This window comes from Protopterus annectens, chromosome 10.part0, assembly GCF_019279795.1.
Source record: "Protopterus annectens isolate FY-2018-M chromosome 10.part0, PAN1.0, whole genome shotgun sequence".
Classification (NCBI taxonomy): Eukaryota; Metazoa; Chordata; order Ceratodontiformes; family Protopteridae; genus Protopterus; species Protopterus annectens.
The window spans coordinates 16491284-16513818 of record NC_056744.1 but is presented as its reverse complement, the minus strand read 5'-3'; the positions used below and the strand labels follow the sequence as shown (position 1 = coordinate 16513818).

At 35.9% G+C, this 22535-nt stretch overlaps 1 protein-coding gene across 3 annotated transcripts in view; it reads left to right on the top strand.

The window, feature by feature from the left end:
- Positions 1-22535, top strand: part of MYO15B (myosin XVB) — a 1190858-nt gene that overhangs the window by 564536 nt on the left and 603787 nt on the right. For all 3 annotated transcript variants that reach the window (XM_044084949.1, XM_044084950.1, XM_044084948.1), the window contains exon 16: positions 10660-10720. In XM_044084949.1, the coding sequence (XP_043940884.1) occupies positions 10660-10720 (61 nt within the window). The remainder of the gene's footprint in view (positions 1-10659; positions 10721-22535) is intronic.

The following is a 22535-nucleotide window of genomic DNA, read 5'->3' as shown; positions in this document are numbered from 1 at the left end:
CAGTACTTTTAGATACCTTGATGCATGCAGCTCATTGTTACCGCATTGCAAATGCTTATTCAAAATAGAGGCCAGATATCCCTTCTCAAGAGCAGATAAACATTTTAACAAGTTTACAGTGAGTTGCATGCAGGGATAGTTTGCACACTGGTGAGCAGATTCAGATAGTCTGTACTATTCTGAAATTAAGACTGTGGTAGGTGATGCTTCAACTTTTGTATATTAGTGAGGATGGAATTTAAAGGAACTCCTACGTAACATTAATATGGTTGGACCTAAGGTTGTTATGAAGAGAACTTTTAAATGAGAGGGATGCATATTTTGAGTATATCAATGAAGCCAATTCTTTCATTGATCCAGACACTTGCTTAACATTCTGTTTCAATGGAGAATCAGATTATACTCTAAAAGGTGTAATTTATCTTATTATATAGGGAAGACTGAACTTGCATTGAGATTTTAAAAGCATAACCTTGTGTAAGATTTAAGTAGGGAGCATGTTTTAATGCTCACGTTAGACACAGGAAAACAGAAATTGATAAGGCTGATTTTAAATTTTGGTTTGTAGGGATTATTACTCCTGATGCTAGGGAAGAGGACTTTACAAATACATTATATCAAGATGCTAAATGCCATATACATTTGAGTACTATTATTGAATCTTGTCTGAATGAGATGCTTTAATTGAATCTATTTTTGAAATATAGTAGCAAAATCGAATTTCACTGTGCTATATATATTGCAGGAATTTAAAATATTTCCTTAGAAAATGATGTCATTAGCAGGTAATGTTTTGCAAAGGCTGTTAATGAGTTAAGGACATGCTATTGAAGCAGATGTACTGTGCTTATTAATTTGAACTTTTACCTGATGAAAGGTTTGTCTGAAAGCCAGCATGCATGTTTTAATTTTTTGTTCCAATAAATACGTAGTGGAATCTGTTATTTTACCTGGATCGTCATTGAAGAAATTCTGTTGCTATTTTGCTGCTCCTTTTGGATTTGTGTTTTCTTCATTGACTTTGTTGAGTGCTAGTTTGTGTGACAACACAACAGAGTTACTCACAAAAATATGTCCAGGGAATCCACACAATAAACCAAAAACTCGATCAACAGAAAATTCCCCAGGACAAAACACCACGATCCACTATAGCCAAATTCTTTTATTGAATAAAACACAAGAACTGTAAGTTGAGCGCTTTCATCTACACAATGTAGATTTCTTCAGAACATCTAATGCTTTCAATCCTTCACTTTAAATACTTTTTAAAAAAGACCGCCAAATCAACCACCTGATCAATTATTCATCCAATTAAATTCTTAAAAACACATAACAACATTCTCTTCTTTATCATTTATACGTAAAAAAATAATTAATATAAAATCTTCAAATAAGATACTGTGATAAATCCAAACAATAATAATAATAAAATTCTCTATGATACAAAATGGACAATAAGTAAAAATATCTAAAATTCATACCTATAAATACACATAATGTATTTTATTATTATTATTGTTATTATTATAAATGACGAAGAAGAGAATGCTGTTATGTGTTTTTAAGAATTTAATTGGATGAATAATTGATCAGGTGGTTGATTTGGCGGTCTTTTTTAAAAAGTATTTAAAGTGAAGGATTGAAAGCATTAGATGTTCTGAAGAAATCTACGTTGTGTAGATGAAAGCGCTCAACCTACAGTTCTTGTGTTTTATTCAATAAAAGAACACAACAGAGTTAGTTAGTACCTGTTGCTTATTCTAACCTTACTAAGGTATTTAAAACTGTTTAATTGTAGGAAACAACTAACAATTTAAAAGCAATTAGTGTTATATTCAGTGGGTAAAACACTGGCTAAATAACTAGACATAACTAATCAATGTAGGGTTTACCAATTGATCTCATCGGAGGTTGCTTATTGCATAATACAGGGCTCTACAATGGGACTACAGCTTTTTGGGTTATTTTTTCTGATCTAAAAGTAGAAATAAGGCTTGCATAACCAAATAATGATTGCAAGCTGACTAACATAAGTACTTAAATAAATAAAAGTGCTGGCAGGCAGAGTTTCATAGGTACAGATCACTCAGGTGATGATAAACCAAAGGTGTATTTAATGATAAAAATCCATAAGAAAAACAAATAAAATGTGAGCGCTTTCGTTAAACAAGTGTTAACTTCATCAGACACTATTAAAATGTAAGACAACCATTTATATACATATACAAAACACTCTGATTGGGTAAGCAAAGAGAGGCAGCTAGATAAGCAACACTGAGATAGAACATTAGTTAACCCCTTGATGACTGTGTTACAGTTGAAATTGTTACATCTTAAATAGAACTAAAACTTGTGATTAAAAGATGAATTAATTAGTCTCATACTTGTGTCATGAATGGTTATAAATAGAATGAAACTAAAACCAAAGTCATTTTTAAAAATCTCATGTCAAAATATTCATATAATGCTAAAATATTTCCCAAAGCAAAATACATACAAAAGTGCTTCTGCTTAACAAATGTTTTAAGATATTTTGTTCCTTTCTAGGGCTTTTAATTTCAATACAGGAGAGATGGACATCCTGTCATTTATCCCTGGCCATCTATATGCCTGTAGTAAGATTTGCCACGTTAACTCCTTTAACTCTAACTGAAGTCCCCAAGGGTTTTTGTCACTGGTGTCTTCATAGTCTATTACCATTAATGTGAAATTGTGGCCAGTGTTGTCTTGAATATGCCTCACTAATGCATTGTTAATATTATTCTTTCTTATGGCATAGTTGTGTTCATAAATTCTGGCGTTAAATTTCCTTTCTGTTTTGCCTTCATAAAATGCTAGGCATTGGTCACATGTGGCCATGTAGACCACTGCCTTGGACTGACATTTATATTTACCTTTTACATAATGGTCTATACCATTCACTGTAAATTTGCTGCCCGATTTCACCTTGTGGCACCAGTTACAAGACTCACATTTGTACAGCCCTACACATCCTGTTCTAGTGTAGTTAGAACGTTTTCTAAGAAGGTCTTTTAAGTTTGAGCCCCTTCTGTATGTAACTATAGGTCTTTCTCCTATTTGTGCCCTGATGTCCAAGTCATCCATTAAAATGTCCCAGTTCTTATAAAAAATGGACATCAAGTGGTATGAGTCTGAGTTAAATGTAACCACCATAGATCTACAAAAAGTACTTTTTTTCAACTCAGGTCTTCCCTCTTCAACTTCAGAGTGGCTGTTGTATTTTCCTCAACTATGGGCTTCAAATGCCCTACTATTTTTTTACCTATCACTTCCTGCATAAACTCATTAAGCAAGTCTGCTGGGTATTCCCTCCTCAAGAACATAGTTTTTAAGTTGTCGCATTCTAAAAGAAAATCTTCTTCTCTGGAGATCATGCGGGCTGCTCGAACCAGTTGCCCTTTAACTACTGACCTCTTTTGATGCTTGGGGTGGGAGTTAGTGTAATGCAGGAATGAGTTTGACTAGGTCTCTTTCCTGTGGATCCTAGTAGCATACTTTTCATTATGTGTCTTTGTATAAGTGGACATCAAGGTAATTCATATGATCCAGGTTAATCACCCAAGTGAACTGCAGGAATGTAGTGGTAGTGTTAAGGCATCTCAAAAACTCTTCCAAATCAACTAATGACCCATTCCATATCAACAAAAAGGCTTTCGATGTTGGTAATTCTTTAACAGTATGCTTATAAAACCTTACTTGCATCTTACAATTTCAGATAAGCTTACCTGATGGTCATTAAAGTCTTGCTACTTAAACACAGAGCAACAGGCAGTGCAACTCATGCATTTTCTGAATAATAATTATAAGCATAAATCAACAGTATAAAAATATGACATAAAACCAGAACATTCTGCAAAATCAAGGACAGATGAAAAGCCACTATAGTACTTGTGTCTACCTTAGATGGGGGATACTCTGCACACTTACACTGCATAACTGCTCTTTGCCTTGCTTGGACACATCCAAAGTCACTACATGGGGGAGTGGGTTGCAACAAGCATGTCACAATTTGAAATGTCTCTGGCTGACGGTGATGGCCCTGACATATTTGTCATACCTCTCAACCTGGAAGCAAGAAATCTGAACAAAGCCATAAATAGAAGTGGGACAAAGCCCCCCAAAAAACAACAATTTTTAAATATCGCTCTTACAAACAACTAAGAAAGATAATAGAATAATAGGTCTTGCATTAATATGAATTTTATGAAGAGTATGAAATCTGAAACACAAATGTCTGTCATTATTTTGTAATTTCAGTCTTTAATGATTTGCCACTAATTTGCCAGAAAACCACAATTTTATGACAAATGGACCAAAAATGTGATGCAAAATTATAAAATAGCTACACAATACAGCTGGGAACCTGTCAAAGAAGGGACACTTTTTTTTAATATTAATACTGTTAACTTGAGTAGTTGACAAAATAAGAGAATTTCTGAAATAAAAGTAATCTATAACTCTGATCATTACAATTATTTATTAATTGTAAACCATCCATGTTTTCTTCCAAAATTGCCATTTTGCGTAGGGATTATTAGGGAGAGAGAGCAACATTTTGAGCCAGAATTGGGGACAGTTGAGAGGTCTGGTTATACCTAATTCTATAAAGCAATTTATTTGCACATACCTCTCAACCTCTTAACGCAGGAAATCTAGACAAGGCCAAATATGTTGAGAGAACATACAAACAGTACTAACAGTTGCTCCTGTATAAACTTAGACAGTTGATAGAATAAGATGTCTTGCTTTATAGCATGGCATTTTTCTGAAGGGTATGAAGTCTGAAATTCAATGTCTGTCATTATTTAGTGACTTCATCCCTAAATGATTTGCAGAAAACCACAAATTTTATGAGGAACAAACCAAAAATAAGAAGTAAAATTTATTCATTCTGCGAAAATCTAGAGAGTTGACAGGTATAGTTCAGCCAGGGCTGTCTTTGAGTTTGCCGTCCTTCCCCCTCACAAAATCATGGTCAAATGGGCCCCCCCCTGCAGCCATTCCAATGTCCCATTATTTGGCTATTTCACCCCATTTACCATAAACACTGTAATGTGCATACTGCTTTACTTCTACAATGATTTGGATTTCATTTAAAAGTTTTATTTTACATTTTACAGCACAAACACTAATAGACATCTGCTAAACAAAGCAATGCAGTCTCACAATGAAAATAGACTTGGCATTAAAACTTATCTGCCCTTGAAACTCACATTCATTGAAACAGCATTGAAACCCACACCACACCACATCCAAATAAAATGCATCTGGCCAGTGGTGGATAAAGATTACCTTTGTGCTGTTTTCAAATCATAGGTCCCTTACACACGAAACATACATGTATTCTTTGATATACCTTCCAGATAGTATTAAATTATATTCCTTGTATAATACAGTACAGTTGTTATAGGGCATTTTAAATTTACCGTTTTGAACAATTTTCCAGTAACGTAAACAATGAAAAAATGCATGCACCAAAATGACAAAACTGCCCAATTCAGAACATTTCCATCATCACTAATCAAACATCTACAATCCACCAGTATCAGTAAATATGCACAATCTTTGCAGAAGTAAAAGCCGTCTAAATAATTCCACATTAAAGAGATCTGTAACTAATGAAGAGGTTGCTGCTAGCAATCAACTTTATATTTCATTGTTTCATCTACAAATAAAATGCCTGTTAAATGATAAGCTAGTAATATTGCAATAGGGAATGGATGGCAAACTGATAACAGGTTTAAAGTTACTAGGTATCTCCGCCAAAGAGGACATTCTCAGGACTGCAGCATCCACCCCCTTTAAAAGTACAACACAGTGTAGTATCAGCAATGCATCTACATACTGTGGGAGCAGCACCCACAACCTTCTGCATCGAAAGCAAGTATTTAACCTGTTATACTATTAACAATGCAAGCAGACTCAGCATAAGCAGCACTTAACTTCTCTTCTCCTGAAGCTCTTAGCTCCTTGTAAACTTCACTCGACACTAAACTGTATCTATCAACTTTGCAGCTCATGAGCACAAGAAATCTGAAAAAAGCCAAAATTTATTGGGGGGGGCAAAAGCCCAAAATCCAGGGACACATTTTAAACATTGCTTGTATAACCTTGGAAAGTTGCTAGAATAAAATGCTGTGCTACCACCATGCATTTCACTGCCAAGTCTTGAACCCAGAACCCTGTGCAATACAGTCAGAGCAACATACCACTATGCCAAATAAGCTGTTTCTTGAAAGATAGGAAGACTAAAACTTAAATGGCTATCATTTAGTGAATTCAGTTCTCACCATAGCTCTCAACCTCTTAGCACAAAACAACCTGGACAAAGCCAGTAATGGGGGAATATAGCCCCAAAAATAGGGACAAATTTCAAATATTAATCTTATAAACTTAGAAAATTTCTAGAATAAAATGTTTTGTATGTCATGTACTTTTTGAAGAATATGAAGTCTGAAATTCAAATGTCTGAAAATCCAGAAATCCACAGATTTTATGAGGAACAGAACAAAACTATGAGGCAAAAATCTGAATGCTTTTCACAAGTGGCAGTGGGCAGGGAATTCAGGTTCTACCTGTATCCAAGTTTGAGGGTTTGAACCTGGGTTTCCCTCTAGCCTCCAGTTATAGTTAACTGGGGCATTTTATACACACACTCACACAAACACACACACACACACACACACACACACACACACACACACACACACACACACACACACCCTGTTGCAAAGCCCCTAAAGCAAGTACCTATTTCCTGCATCACATTTCTAAGCAGTCCGTATGCCTCCCTAACTCCTCAGTATGCAGTCTGTTTTCCTTCAGTAGCCATAACTTCTCATGCAGTAAGCAGCCCACCATAACTTCTCATTCAGCATAAAGCAGCCCGCCGTTTCTCTTCAGCAGCTAGAGTCCTGTTTCCAGCCAAGCATGCATGCATGCATTCCGGAATGAGTACAGACAGCAGACCTTGCAGTCTGATCCCCTTCCGGTCTATGCGGCTGTAACCACAGAAACATCTGGGGCATCTGTAAGACTGCTGCCTTCATCCGGACTGGTGAAGAGCAGTCCAGATTTGGGTTTCTACTCATGCATGCATGATTTTTTACTCACACATGCGTGATTTTTTTTTTTTGGTTTTGGTTTTCAGCTGGGGGGCTGCAGTCCTGCAGTCCAATAGGATGAGCCACCACTGACACAATGGATAAAATAAATAAATAACTAAATAAATATATAAATAAATAAAATATTCTACTTACTGCATGCTAAATACAGACTTCTAAATGTTACTTTCTGCAAGCTAAATTCTATGCAGTGAATAGTTATCACTGAATATTGCATGCAAACAACTAAATGTGAAATGAGCAATGTTGAATGATAAATGCTAAACTGAGAGATGCTGTCTATTAAAGCCTGCATGCTACATCAAGACACTCCTTCCCAAGAAGACAAATAAAATAAAATGGTGTGACTGTTATGATAAGGAGCTACTGTAGTGGTTGTAATAGAAAACACAGAATTTCTCACTTTATTCATAGTTCATTTATTTGTGTACCTTCATTTTTGGCAGCTATTTTGTAGGTACGTATTTGTCTAATCATCACAAAAATTGGGTCTGCATTGAAACTAAGGATATCTTGAAATGTACAGGATTTGATGGAATCATTTTATATCAGCTTGATAACTGTTGCCCAACTTAATAGGTTCATAGGTTTAATGGTTAATGAAGTGAAAAACTTTGGTCTTATCAAGTCATCTGGAATTCAGCAATATTGTAATTGCCATCATAATTCTGTCAGTTTGGGTATCTAGTTGCATATAGCAGTACTTATTCCCTGCCAAACGTTTAGTGTGTTTCTGTCTGCCAGCAGTGCCCTGTAAGATCATGTTCCATTCCTAAATTCTGCATATGTAAATGTCATATTTTCTTCAAGGATTCTGCGTGGTCAGAGAAACTCAGGGTATCCATATTTGTTTTTCGCATTGTCCTCTAATGAAGTTATTTCTGGGCTGGAGTTTTGCAATGTTGCATAGGTTCATGTGGCTTATGCCACCCCTTTAGTATGGGGAACTATACCCATTATTTTGCTGTGCCTCTGTTGAGCAGTGACACTGAGGTAATCATCTCCCATCCATTGGTCAAGATTTCTCTTGAACAAGGCCATGCTCTGCCTCACATATACGATTTTATTCCACAGCATAAGTCTTTGGGTGATGAATCTATCCACTGAATAGAGCTGGAGTTCTTTCAGTCGGGCAGCATAGGAAAGATGTTTGAGACCCTTTATCCTTCAGCTGCTGCAAGTGTCGGGTCAGATACATTCGAATGGGGCATTGTACTCAATCATTGGTCTGATGAGTGATGAGTATAGGGAGACTATGACCTCCCTTGATCTAGATGAGAATCCCTTCATGATAAGGTGGGCAATGTAGAAGGTCTTCCTAACTACTTTAGCTACATGGGTGTCGAATGACAGACTACTATCAACCTGGGTCCCCAGGTCCCTGATAACTTCTTCTGTGCTCAGTGGATTGCCACCTATTTGGTAGCTAGGGGTAACCTTGTTTTTTTTGGCATTTAACTTTAGGCCATGGCTCTGGCACCAGTTATCCGTTTCTGTGAGACCCTTCTGAAGGATATCTGTGTCAAATGTGTTTTCTACTATGGCCCAGTTTGCAGTCAATAACCCTCCTGTGTTTGCTTGTACTGACAGGCTTTGAGTCTGACATGGCGCCAGCAACTCTGACCCTGTGGGTTCTGTCTCTCAGCCAGTTTGCAACCCATCTTGTGATGTATGGGTTAACATTTAAGCTGATGAGTTTTTCAATGATACCAGATCGAGGTAGGCTGTATGGACTGCCTTTCCCTCATCAATGGCTTTGGTGACTGTTTTGAAAAAGTCAACCAAGTTTAGAAGGCATGATCTGCCTTTGACAAAGCCAAACTGGGATGGATCCAAAGTCTGCAAATTCCCTATGTCTTTATTTATGAGGTCCATTATGATCCTCTCCATGGCTTTGCAGATAAGTTTGTGAAGTGGGACCACAGTGCAGTCGCGCCTCCCCTGGGTACGTATCCAGAGGTAAGACTATGATTAAACAGCTGTCCTAGCTGTGGGTTTAATTCGAGTTCATGGACACCATCAGGTCCCATGGATGCTGTGTTTTTGCTGGAGAGAGCAGTTCTTGAACCTGTCAGCCAGTATGTTGGCAATGTCTGTAGGATCAGTAATCTTCACATCATTTTGAACTAGTTCTGAGCATATCTGGGAGTTTCCTCCCAGGTTTCGGCCTTATGATTGTCTTTTGAGTCTTTAGCTATTTTTCTCTCAAAATTTGCTTTGGATGATTTTATGAGAGCTCTTAGTTTTTTACTTATAGTGATCAAGGGTGTCTTACCTTTTAAGGATTTTGCTCTATCTTGTAGTAGCTTCCTCCTTTTGTTGTAGAGTTTGTTTATGGCTGCCTTTGGTACAAAGAGTCTTTGTTTACACTAGTCTTTAGACTAGTGAGGCTTTTGCAAATAGCACTGTTATGAAGTCTGACTTAAACGGTAGAAAACATCAGGAGTTTGTAGTGTAGTTGACTTGGATCCCGAAGTCCCCAAATAATAAAACAGTATTTGATTTTTTTTTCTTTTTTTAATTACTTCATGTAGTCCTGTGTTAATAAACATAAGCTTAAAGCTGCAAGATCAACATTAGAGACAATTAGGTTCCTTGTTGACTTAAATAAGAAAACACAGCTGTCTTAAGGGTCTCACTGAGATTCAAGTTATCTAACATTTGTTTTCCTTTTTCATATCAGATGATTGTATCCAGGAAAACATCATGCCAGAGTCACCTATCTTGATTTTTACACTTCACGATGCCCAGAATCTCAGACCAAATCAGGAGTATACCATGATTTGTTGAAAAGAAAGTAAATCCAGTCCCCCCCCCCAAGATAGTGCGTGTTTTCACACAGAATATTGTTTCAGCACTGAAAAAAGGCGCTACTTATATGATGGGTTTAAAAAATAACTAGATAGCTTGGACATAAATAAATGCAATCATTACAAATATAGAGGGGTTTTCTGATTAAACTGTTTACCCTGTAGCACATATCAAATGTCTGCTGTAGGGTATATAGCATATACTTGACTGCACCTTTGTACCAAGGATATCTAAAGGCCAAGCTACTTATGGCAATGGAACATTTAGACTTAATGGCTATAATATGGGGTGTCTCTGTTTTCACATATCACCTGCTTGGCCACCAGTGAGTGAGTGCACTCTCCATATACAGTTAGACACTCGTTCCTGCAGATGTTCTCAAAATTAAAGGTAGCATGAAATAAGGTAATCTCATACATCCTGAGGATAGGGAATAGAGACTGAGAGAGAGAGAGAGAGAGAGAGAGAGAGAGAGAGAGAGAGAGTTGGGGTGGGGGAATAAGCAACAATCAACAAGCATGACAAAAACTAACAGGCAGCAAAAAAGATAGGAAAGATGTTGCCTGTCACCAGGTGGGCTGCTTAAGACATTGATTAATTTATTCATTACCAGTAAATCTTTAAAGCGTTGTCTTCAAATAACTTAATTAAAAAATGTAAATATCATGTTATTATACTTAAAGCTTACATATTTTCTTTTAAGGATGAAGATGAAGACCAGCTGGAATCATTCAAAAAGAAGAGAGAGTTCTTCCAGAAAATAGGTTAGTTTTGTTGTTCGTGTGTGTGTGTGTGTGTGTGTGTGTGTGTGTGTGTGTGTGTGTGTGTGTGTGTGTGTGTGTGTGTGTGTGTGTGTGTGCGTGTGTGTGTGTGTGTGTGTGTGTGTGTGTGTGTGTGTGTGTGTGTGTGTGTGTGTGTGTGTGTGTGTGTGTGTGTGTGTGTGTGTCTGTGTGTCTGTGTGTGTGCATAGTGTTTGTGTATATGTGTACATGAATGTATTGTAATATATGTGTGTTACAGATCATGAAAGTTTGTGTGAACTTGTTCACTGAGTATAGACACCTTCTACCAAAGCTCTCATCAGATTTTAACTAATCAGATCTTTATGCTAATTTTACACCAGAAGTTACTCCACTTCCCTAATTATAACATCTCAATCATCTCAGTCTGCAACAAATCCATATTTCTGTTCCAGCATATCTTGATATGTAGCAACAATGGGCCACATACAACCTTCATGAAGGAACTGCCATTTTTTTGCATAATTTTTTTCAGACTTTTCAATTAAATGTTTTCCACATATAATTAATAATTAAATAAAGAGTAAATGATTATACTATGATAGTTGCCTGTCCTATTTAAACCATTGACATAATGTTTTATTTTCTCTTCTGATAGGTATGGCATAGGGATATGCAGATACAAAGTGATGTTCATCATTTGATCACTGGTGCAGTACCCTTAGCTATATGGAGTTATATCCTGCATAAGGTATAACAGCCAGCCAGCTTCCAAAGCTTTAGGGCACCTGCCATGCACTTAAACCATCAAGCAAAGCTGAATAAAATCAACAATTTGGGGGCCCAGCCCTTCACAGCTTTCCTGCAGCCCAAGAGGTCTCTTCTTCAGGCTTTTGAGGATTGATGGTCCCCTAGTGTTTCACCATTACTGGCCAGATAAATTCCATTCAGGGAAAAAACTTCCATTTTGTCCTCTGCCACAGATAGGTGACTTTGCTGTGGTCATTTCTAGTTCCTCAGACCACATGGGCTGTGGGTTAAACACATCCTCTGTGGCTGTTGACATACCCCTACTGAGCAAGGGAGAATCTCTCTTATAGGCCTCAGAGAAAGGAACAAGGAATACCTCTGACTAGCCAGACTAGGATACCCGCTACCAGGGGTATTATGTCTGACAGTAGTCAGCCTGCTTTCATGGAATCTCCTGTTTAAAAAGAAGGTTAAACTGTTATCTTCCTCTGTCTCTGTTACTCTTGATGGCACTGATATATTAGACTTAGCCCAGGCTTTAGTTCAGGCTCTTAATCCTTCTTTTTTCTGATACTTCTAGTAAGAGGAAATAAAATTCTTCAGTTTCTGAAGATTTTCAGGTTATGGATCAGGAAAATGATTGTGAGGGGACAACATCTGTTTTCTGTCCTCAAGAGAGTCCCTAATAAGAATTGTTTTTTTTTCTAAAACCATATCTACAATGAATCAGCTGTTTCATAGGGAACATAATGATATTCCACTGTTTTTGAAGAAATAGGATTTATTACAACTTGCAGGCTGTGACTTGCCTGACAGCCAACCTGTTGCCCCTAAGAAAGCAGATTGATTATTATATAAAATTCCTCAGTTTTATACATTTTTATTTTCGAATCCCAGACCTGACCCTGCAGTGATTTATTTGATAAAACCTGCTGCTACTAATCATCTGGTAAATGATAAACCCTCCCCCCTTTGATAAGGATGGGTTGCCTTTGAAAGAGTTGGCAAAATGGTGTATTCTTCTGCCACACTTATTTTAGAATTCTTAATTGCCAAACTCTTACGTTAAAGTTTAGGCTAGCTTATTTTAAGAATATGAAGAACAGAACATTATAGCTTCTTTTCCCTCTTCTGAAGAAAAGTCCTCTTTATCTGATCTTACAGCTTCTGTGTTTCAAGTGACAAAACACTATTTGAGTTGTGCTTGTGATTCAGCTGATGTGTCTTCCAGAGTTGCTGCTACTACAACTGTTATAAGAAAGTTTGCTATTTTGCATACAGAGAATCTACCTAAGGATGTTAAACCCGAAATTCTGAATTCTTCTTTGGATAGAAAATTTGTTTTTGGTCCATCGTCTGCAGAGGTCCTGAAAAAGTATTATGAGAGAGGGAAGATAATTCAGGGAGTGAGGGGTGTCTCAGGTTTTTCTTTAACAAGATTACCACTGACCCATTTTATAAAAAGCAAACTAAGTGGGCACGGCAAGCTTCTGGCAAGCAGTCATTCAAAAAACAATAGCAATAGGCTCCAGAAAGAAATGAGGAGCCCCTGGAAGCAAGAACAGTCCAACAAGTATGAATGACTATCTACAAAATGCCCACCTTCCAACTCTGGCAAGCCTTTAAATCTTCCTCTAAACCTGGCTCTCCATTTCTCTCTCTGGCAACAGATAATCTCAGACAATTAGGTTTTGAGACTGATACATCAGGGATACAGATGGCAATAGGAATGCCTCCTTCATTTTCAGAGGATTCATACTGCCTCATCAGCCAAATCATGTCTTTCTTTTCCCCTCCTGTCCTTCTGCATCTGATGACTTAGGGGATGATAGAAGCTGTCCCCTCTTTTCTAATAGGGAAAGGTTTTTATTCAAGTATATTTCTTTTTTTTCTAAACACCTTTATTGAATTATCACTTGTTACATAGGCAAATTTACATTCATATAAAATTAATCACACTATAATTCATATAACATACATTTTACTTCACATATATTGCTATATATCATATAACCTAAGCAACATTACATAAATTATTCAATTTCTGCCTTTTTTAACAGGAGACATCTTTATTAAACTATCACTTACTACATAGGCAATTATACATGTATACAAATGAAAAAAAAACACACCAACAGAATCCTAGTTGCAAGTATTTTACATCACAAACCATACTGACACACTCCCAGCTGCAAACATTATACATAATTTATAATCTACCCAGTCATTTTCAAACATTACTCAGCTCGTTTAAGTCCTGCCTTCCTTTAAACCTCATTCTTCCGCTGTATGTATTGTTCCCACAATTCCCATTTTTCCTATGTAATTTGCTCCTACCCTTTTCTAAAGAAATCCAAAAAGAAACGATGGCAGGATAGCACAAAAAGAAGTTTAATCCACAAAGTAAAATCCACAGAGTAAAATCCAATAAAACACACAAAAACAAGCTGTAGTTGAGCTAGGTTTAACCACAAGTGAGCGCTTTCATCTCCAAAGGGAGATTTCTTCAGACTAATGGTTACAACACGCTGCTTCATTTAAATACTCTTAGCAATTACTAAGCAGCTTCAATTAAACATTCCAATTAAAAGTTGTGTTTGAAATACAATATTGTATAAATACTAAGCTTAAAATATAAACTATGTGTGTACCTAAAAACTAACCTAATGTTTAAAACCCTTCCTTTTTTGATACATAATAAATTCCTCTCTATTATTTAACCCTGGGGGAAAACACGCATTTAATCTCACTTGCCAGCAGTATTCGAGCCACCCCAATTCTTCTTCAATATTTATCTTTGTAACATTGGAGTGGATAAAATCTATAACTAAACATTTGAAATTAATCTTACATTTACCTTCTAAATAATGTTTTGCCAAAGCATTTTTAACATCTCTTTTGCCTATGGCATATTGATGTTCATAAATTCTTTTGAACAATTCCCTTCCTGTTCTACCTATATAAAATGGTTACAATCTACACATATTATTAAACAGACAACATTTTTTGACTTACAAGTAAATCTGCATGGAACATATATCTTAGTTTTGCCCACTAAAATCTCATGCCTGTCTGTGTATAAATAATTACAATAATTACAGTTAAAACATTTGTACATTCCTTTCCTTTCTTCTACAACTCTAATTTTGTTAAGTTTTCCTTGAAAAAAATCTTTAAAATTTTTTAAAATTTTTTGCACAAATTTGGGTTTGTCTCCTAACTTCTGAAGTAAGTTGATATTGGTTTTAAAAATTCCCCAGTTTTTTCTTACAATATTTTTAATAACATTAGAATCAGTACTATTTTGTACTGCCAAAGCAGTGGTAAAATCTGCTGAAGATGTTCTATTCAACTTCTTTTTCACATTTTTGTTTCTATTTGTAGTTTCTTCTATCATAATTTCCTCAATCATTTCTTGGGGGTAACCTCTACTTAACATCCTTTCACAGAAGTTATCAGCTTCTAAATGGAAAATTTCATCATCAACTGTTAAATTACTTATTCTCTTTATTTGTCCTTTGACAATATTCTGTTTGTTTTTTTTTTTTTTTTGGATGTAAACTTGAATAACGTAAGTACATATTATTTTGAAATTCTTTTTTATAAATGTTTGACACTAATTTTCCATCTTTTTTGTATATGGTAAGATCTAAAAAATTAATATTTTCTGTGCTAGAATTATATGAAAATTTAATATAAGAACAGACATTGTCAATATATTTCAAAAACAAATTTAATTCTTCGACCGTCCCACTCCAAATAATCAGAATATCATCAATAAATCTTAACATTTTGATGATATTTTTCACAAACCTACTTTCTAATATATTTGCTGTTTCCCAACCTTGCATGAATAAATTGGCATAGCTAGGTGCTAAAGCCGCACACATAGCTACCCCATTAACTTGGACAAACAATTCATCATAAAATTCTAGATAATTATAACTTAATACTAAATCTACCATTTCCATTAGCAGACTAATAGTATTTATAGAAAATCTCTTGATTTTAATAATTCCATTCTAACCATCTCCATACCTTCCTTATTAGGAATCATAGTATAGAGAGAATTTATATCCAATGTTACTAGTATATCAGAGTCAGAGACCTTAATATTGTTCAGTTTTGCCATACAGTCATAGCTGTCTTTATATATGTGACTCCCTTCGGGACTGCTTTCTGTAAATGTTTATCTACCAAAATAGACATCCCTTCTAATTTGCTATTTTTGCTGGCAACTGTTGGTCTTAAAGGGGAGAATCTATATTTTTATGGATTTTGGGTATTCCAAAAATCCGACTAATCATCGGGTTATTGTTAGTTATGTTCCTCTTCATTTTTTTGTCAATTCTACCTGCATAGAACCATTCTACTATGCATGATTCTATAAGTGAAAAACCTTTCTTAATTTCAGACATAGTTACTGGCTTATAGAAATTGGAGTCTGATAACATTTCTTTCATCCTTCCTTCATAATCTTTCCTATCCATCAAAACCATTGCTCCCCCTTTGTCAGCTTTTAGAACAAGTATGTTCTCGTCTTTAAGTAGAACATCTAAACAATCTTTCTCTTTTTTTGTTAGATTATAATATTTGAATTTTGTATCATCTTCTAACATTTCTAACATCTGTAGTTCACATATATTGAGAAACATTTCTAATTCTTTACATAAAGGTGGATTATAACAGCTGGGTTTGTAGAAGTCACAATTATTGAGTTTCTGACTTCCTAACAATACTTTGAGATTTAATTTTCTCACATAGTCTCTTAACTCATTGATCATAATAAGTTTGTTGGCCCTTTGTGCTTGGGCAAAATTCCATCCCTTACTTAATACACAGCAAACATCATAAGAGATCTTTTTACTACATAAATTGATGATTTTAAAGTTAACACTTTTTAAGTCTTCCATTGCTTGCGCTGGTAATTCCAATTCTTCTTTTGATATTTCTTGCCAAAACAGCAAATATATTAGAAAGTAGGTTTGTGAAATATATCATCAAAATGTTAAGATTTATTGACGATATTCTGATTATTTGGAGTGGGACGGTCGAAGAATTAAATTTGTTTTTGAAATATATTGACAATGTCTGTACTTATATTAAGTTTTCATATAATTCTAGCACAGAAAATATTAATTTTTTTAGATCTTACCATATACAAAAAAGATGGAAAATTAGTGTCAAAAATGTATAAAAAAGAATTTCAAAATAATATGTACTTACATTATTCAAGTTTACATAAAAAAACCCAAACAGAATATTGTCAAAGGGCAAATAAAGAGAATAAGTAATTTAACAGTTGATGATGAAATTTTCCATTTAGAAGCTGATAACTTCTGTGAAAGGATGTTAAGTAGAGGTTACCCCCAAGAAATGATTGAGGAAGTTATGATAGAAGAAACTACAAATAGAAACAAAAATGTGAAAAAGAAGTTGAATAGAACATCTTCAGCAGATTTTACCACTGCTTTGGCAGTACAAGATAGTACTGATTCTAATGTTATTAAAAATATTGTAAGAAAAACTGGGAATTTTTTAAAACCAATATCAACGAATGTACAAATGTTTTAACTGTAATTATTGTAATTATTTATACACAGACAGGCATGAGATATATGTTCCATGCAGATTTACTTGTAAGTCAAAAATGTTGTCTATTTAATAATATGTAGATTGTAACTCATTTTATATAGGTAGAACAGGAAGGAATTGTTCAAAAGAATTTATGAACATCAATATGCCATAGGCAAAAGAGATGTTAAAAATGCTTTGGCAAAACATTATTTAGAAGGTAAATGTAAGATTAATTTCAAATGTTTAGTTAAAGATGTTATCAACCCCAATGTTACAAAGATAAATATTGAAGAAAATACTGCTGGCAAGTGAGATTAAGGGTTAAATAATAGAGAGGAATTTATTATGTATCTAAAAGGAAGGGTTTTAAACATTAGGTTAATTTTTAGGTACACACATAGTTTATATTTTAAGCTTAGTATTCATACAATATTGTATTTCAAACACAACTTTTAATTGGAATGTTTATATTGAAGGTGCTTAGTAATTGCTAAGAGTATTTAAATGAAGCAGCGTGTTGTAACCATTAGTCTGAAGAAATCTCCCTTCGGAGATGAAAGCACTCACTTGTGGTTAAACTTAGCTCAACTACAGCTTGTTTTTGTGTGTTTTATTGGATTTTACTCTGTGGATTTTACTTCGTGGATTAAACTTCTTTTTGTGCTATCCTGCCATCGTTTCTTTTTGGATTTGTGCTTTGTTTTGAAGTGTGCTGCTTTGTTTATTGCCTTTTCTAAAGAACTCAACTCCAGTTGTTTTATCTCTGTTACTATATTCACAACTTCTTGAATAGTTGGTTTAGATTTTTATTTTTTTGTAATTGTTTTTTGGCAGCCACCATTATTAGACACAGCAAGGCCTTACCATGCCTAGGCAATTCTAATTCTCTATCATAGCTCAGAAAAATCATCTCCCTCATCAGACCAATCTGTCCATGCAGCATCTCCAACAGTGCATCCTGCAGGGAATCCATAAAGTCCACTAATCTACCTCACTCTCAGAAATTATGTTCCCAATTACCTCTTTCCTCCCCATCACACCTCCAATATTTGCTGTCTGCCTGAGGAAAAATTCTCTGGAGTCTACTTGGGTGTAGAAATATCTATGCAGGCATTTCCAGGCAAAATCCCAAATCTTCTAGATTTTGTTGCATATTTGGGAGACATACATATATCTTCCCATTGTTTCTTTGTGAATTGTTTATCCAGTCTCTCTTCCCAATCCTTTCTAACCTCCTCTGATTGATTCTTATAGTTATTGTGCAATATTTTATATGTTCTACTAATTATTCCTTTTTTAATGGCAGCTTCTGTTCTAGATTCTCCTAAAAACTCTATCAATGCTAGTCTTTCATTTAGGACCTCACCCATATTTCTTTCTCTTTGCCTATACTCTATCAATCCCTGATAGGGAAGGAAAACTCTAACCTGCAGTCCAAATAAATTCTTGGCATCTTCCCATTCTATCATATTTCCCTCTCTAATTATTAGCTGCCAATACCTTGTTTCCTTTGCCAGTTTTTTCCAATAAATTCCAGCCCCCTCTTGCCTATTGTCAATATCCCTAATTGCAGTTATCTCTATAAGCAGAATCTCCTTTGTCTCAACATGTTTTAGAAAAAAAAGATCTAAGACTGGTCTCTGTGAAGCTTCTTTCTTTCTGTGGTATTCAAGAATATTTCTGATACCAAAGAAAGAAAGAAGCTTCACAAAGACCAGTCTTAGATCTTTCTTTTCTAAAACATGTTGAGAAAATTCCAGACTTCAAAATGCTATCCCCTAATGACCTGCTACCTCCCATTCTCTCTGTATGTTTTTAGTAACCCTAGAGTTAAAGGAAGCTTATGATCAAATTCCTATACAGCCCAGTTTTAAACATTTCTGAAGGTTTTCTGTGTCCCTCAGATTTCCAGTTCTCTACTCCCTCCACTGCCTTCCCATACCAGAATGTCACAAAACTAGTGCTACAATTTCTCCCTGTTCCCCTTCTACCTAAATAATTATTTTGTATTAACCTCTCCGTTGCTATCATGCATACACTCTTAGGTTGATTTCTCAACTTCCTAGTCAAACAATCCTTTATTGTGTAACACCTTATTTTTGCCTAGACTGACTTATGTTATTGTAAGTAAGAAATATATTTAATGTACTTGAATTTCTGTATAGTGAACTAAAGCTGTGTTACTTCAAAGAATATATTCTACTGTATATTGTATATATTGTACTGTTTTTTGGAGCTTTTCTCCCCAGGCCTCCGCTGAAAATGGGCTCCTATCCCAGTAAGACTTTCCCAGTTAACAAATGTAATAAATAAATAAAAATAAATTACCTTTGAGTTATCCCCTACTTCAGTGGTTTTCACAAAGTGTCTAGCTCCGGTGATAGCCTACTGCAGACTGCAAGGTATTCACATTAATTTTATTTACATGACTTGTTTATCTTTTCAAAGTCTTTGTTTAAGTGTCAGAGATCTCTCACTTGGGTGAGAGATCTCCTTCACAGAGGGAGTTTCAGAAGAGCATCCAAAAGTCACGCTTGACTCCTTCTCACAGGATCTAAAATCCGTATGTCTCAGCATCAACATCCCCTCATATTACAGATCACTGTTTTGGGATTTGTAAAAAGGAAACTTCTTTGTTGGAGAGACAAGTTTTATTTGAATCCTGATCTCCCATTTACCTTCAAGCTGTAACTACAGATGCCTCAGACTTTTCTTGGAGAGTGGTGTCTATGGAAATGAAAGTACAGGCCTTTTGGAACAAAAATGGCAGACCAAAACACATAAATGTGAAAGAGATGTTGGTATTAATGAATGCTGTCAGTATTCTCTATCAACTATGGTCCCCAGAAACATGGGAAAACAGATCCTGAACTCTGTGCAGACTTGCCATCGTAGCCTGGGATATAGCTTTTCAGCACAATCTCACTCTATAGGCATCTTATGTCCTGTCAGAACAAAATGTTATGTCAGACAAGCTAAGCAGGACCAGGAGAGATCCTCACAAATGGAAATTGAATCAGGTGGTTTTCAGGGAATTGATCCAACTTTGGAGAACACCTCAAATAGATCTATTTGTCTCCATTGCAACAATAAAACTGACAAACTTCTGTTACAGAAAGCTGGAAAATGTATGCCTTTTCTTTTCCTTGGACTGTAATGCTCCTTTATGCTTTTCTATGGTTTCTACTGATAAATAGGGTCATTCTGAAGATTCCAAAGGACCCTCTAAACATCATTGTGGTGACTACCTTCTGGCCCAGGAAACAGTGTTTATACCATCTTTTGGAAATGGCCAAAGGCAATCACCACAAGCTTCCTGACACACTTGAATTACTCATGCAAGATGGGGGGGGGGGTGTTACTCCCCAACTTGAAACACCCTCATCTGCCTGGATGATAGCAGGTATTAAAGGAGGCAATTAAAGCTACTACTAAGAAATCATATATTAGTAAATCATCATAGTTATCAAATTTGGTGCAAAGACAAAAAGCAAGACTTTTAAGGTTAATATTTCCATGAGTTAATATCCTCTGGCCTTTCTTACTCATTTGTCAAAGTTTATATGCTGGCCACTTCAGCATGCCTACCCATGGATCCTCCCCTTTCAATACATTCCTATCTTAAAATGATTATCAGGCCTCCAAGAAAACAGGTGGCTCCTGCTTTGGATCTCAACTTTGTTTTGGAAAAATTAATTCTTGTTTAATTTGAACCAGCCCACCAGGCTTATCTGAGGTTCATAACATGGAAAATAATTTTACTCATTGCTTTTACTACTGCAAGAAGAGCATCTGATTTGCAAGCTCTCATGGTTTGTCAGCCTTATCTTATCTTCCACAAATACAGGATTTTCTTGAGAACTAATCCAATTTAATTCATACTTTACAAATTTGCAAACTTCCATACAACTTACAAACTTGCTTACAAAATATTTTTCAAACGTTGTACTTTTTCTAATCAAAGAAAATATCTAAAACCTCCCCTACACACAAACACCATTAAATAACAACACAGAGAGCTTCACTTTTCAACCTGTATAAACCACCATTAATATTAAAATGTTACGTAATCTAAAACCAACAACCTTAGCTGCTGATAACCTGCCATCTGAATATCTAAAACTAGCAGCTAGATGTTCTGGCACACCTCATCTCTATATTAATAAACCATTCAATAGCATAAAACCACATCCCCGCCTCTACTGATTTCTCATATTACAGACCCATTGCAATTTTGGCATCACTGTCAAAAATCTTGGAAAGATGTGTCCACACCTAACTTATCAACCATCTCACTTACAAAAATCTCCTGTCCAAAGCACAACATGGCTCTGTCCCAGCCATAGCACAACCACTGCTTCACTGATGCCATAAATGAAAATAGATATGAAGGTAAACTAGCCCCATCCTATTCATTGATCTCACTCACCAAAAATTCTTTCCTGAATTCTCATCTCTTGGACTGAGTCAGTCCTTCTTGTCCTGGTGTCACAGCTATATTTCCACCAGACAAAAAGCTGTCAAATAGTGCCAAGAGCTTTCACTGTCTGAGCTCTTCAGGTGGCGTGGAGGAATAAAACTCTAAGTATATCACAGTCAACCTGGGTTTGATTAGCGCCTCATGTTTCTGACCAAATGGAAGGGAGAGATGAGTGTGCCTTCCCATATGGGAGGATGTTCATTGATTGGTGTGGTCCAAAGAGGGGAGTTACCCTCAGATGAAACAGACAGCATGGAAAGTGAGGCAGCAAGTGAGTAGGGCATCTAGAAGACCACCCCCAGGCTAGAAGCAGAGACATCCGAGCTCCCAGGATGACCTTTGGATCCATGACCAACCCCAGGGATACTAGAATAAGTCCATGGGGGTTAGGAGACAAGCTGATAGACCCAGCAAGGACATGGGGCACTTGGAGGACCAAGCTAGTGAAAATGGTATCCCAAGGGGAGGCCAAAAACAAAAACAATTAAAAAATGAACTTTCACATCTCTCCCAGTCAAAGATGGAGTCAAACAAGGATCAATAGTGGGTCCTCTCCTATTTAATATTTTCACTAGTAGTCTTCATGCCTGCAAGTAAACTTGCCACTACTGTACAATAAGCAGGCAATTCTACACTCATTTGCTGTGCCGTAACTCTCCCAAAAGATCAAGAAATCACCCATCTCTCCTGTGCTATAGAATATTGGATACGTAATTCTCACTTACTCCTAAACACAAATGAAACAAAGTTAATACTCTTTACCCCTAAGAAATACAATGCCCTAAAACATGCATTCCTTCCTTACAAACTCAGTCAACAACACTAAAATTGATGTGGTTCCTCAGACTTAGTTACCAATCGATGACCAACTAGAACTCCCCCTGAACCTCTAACAAGGTATCCAAAAAAAACAAACAAACAAACACACACACACACACACACACACACACACACACACACACACACACACACACACGAAACTTGTCTTCCTCTCCAGGCCTAAACAATATCTCACAGATAATGCCCGAAAAA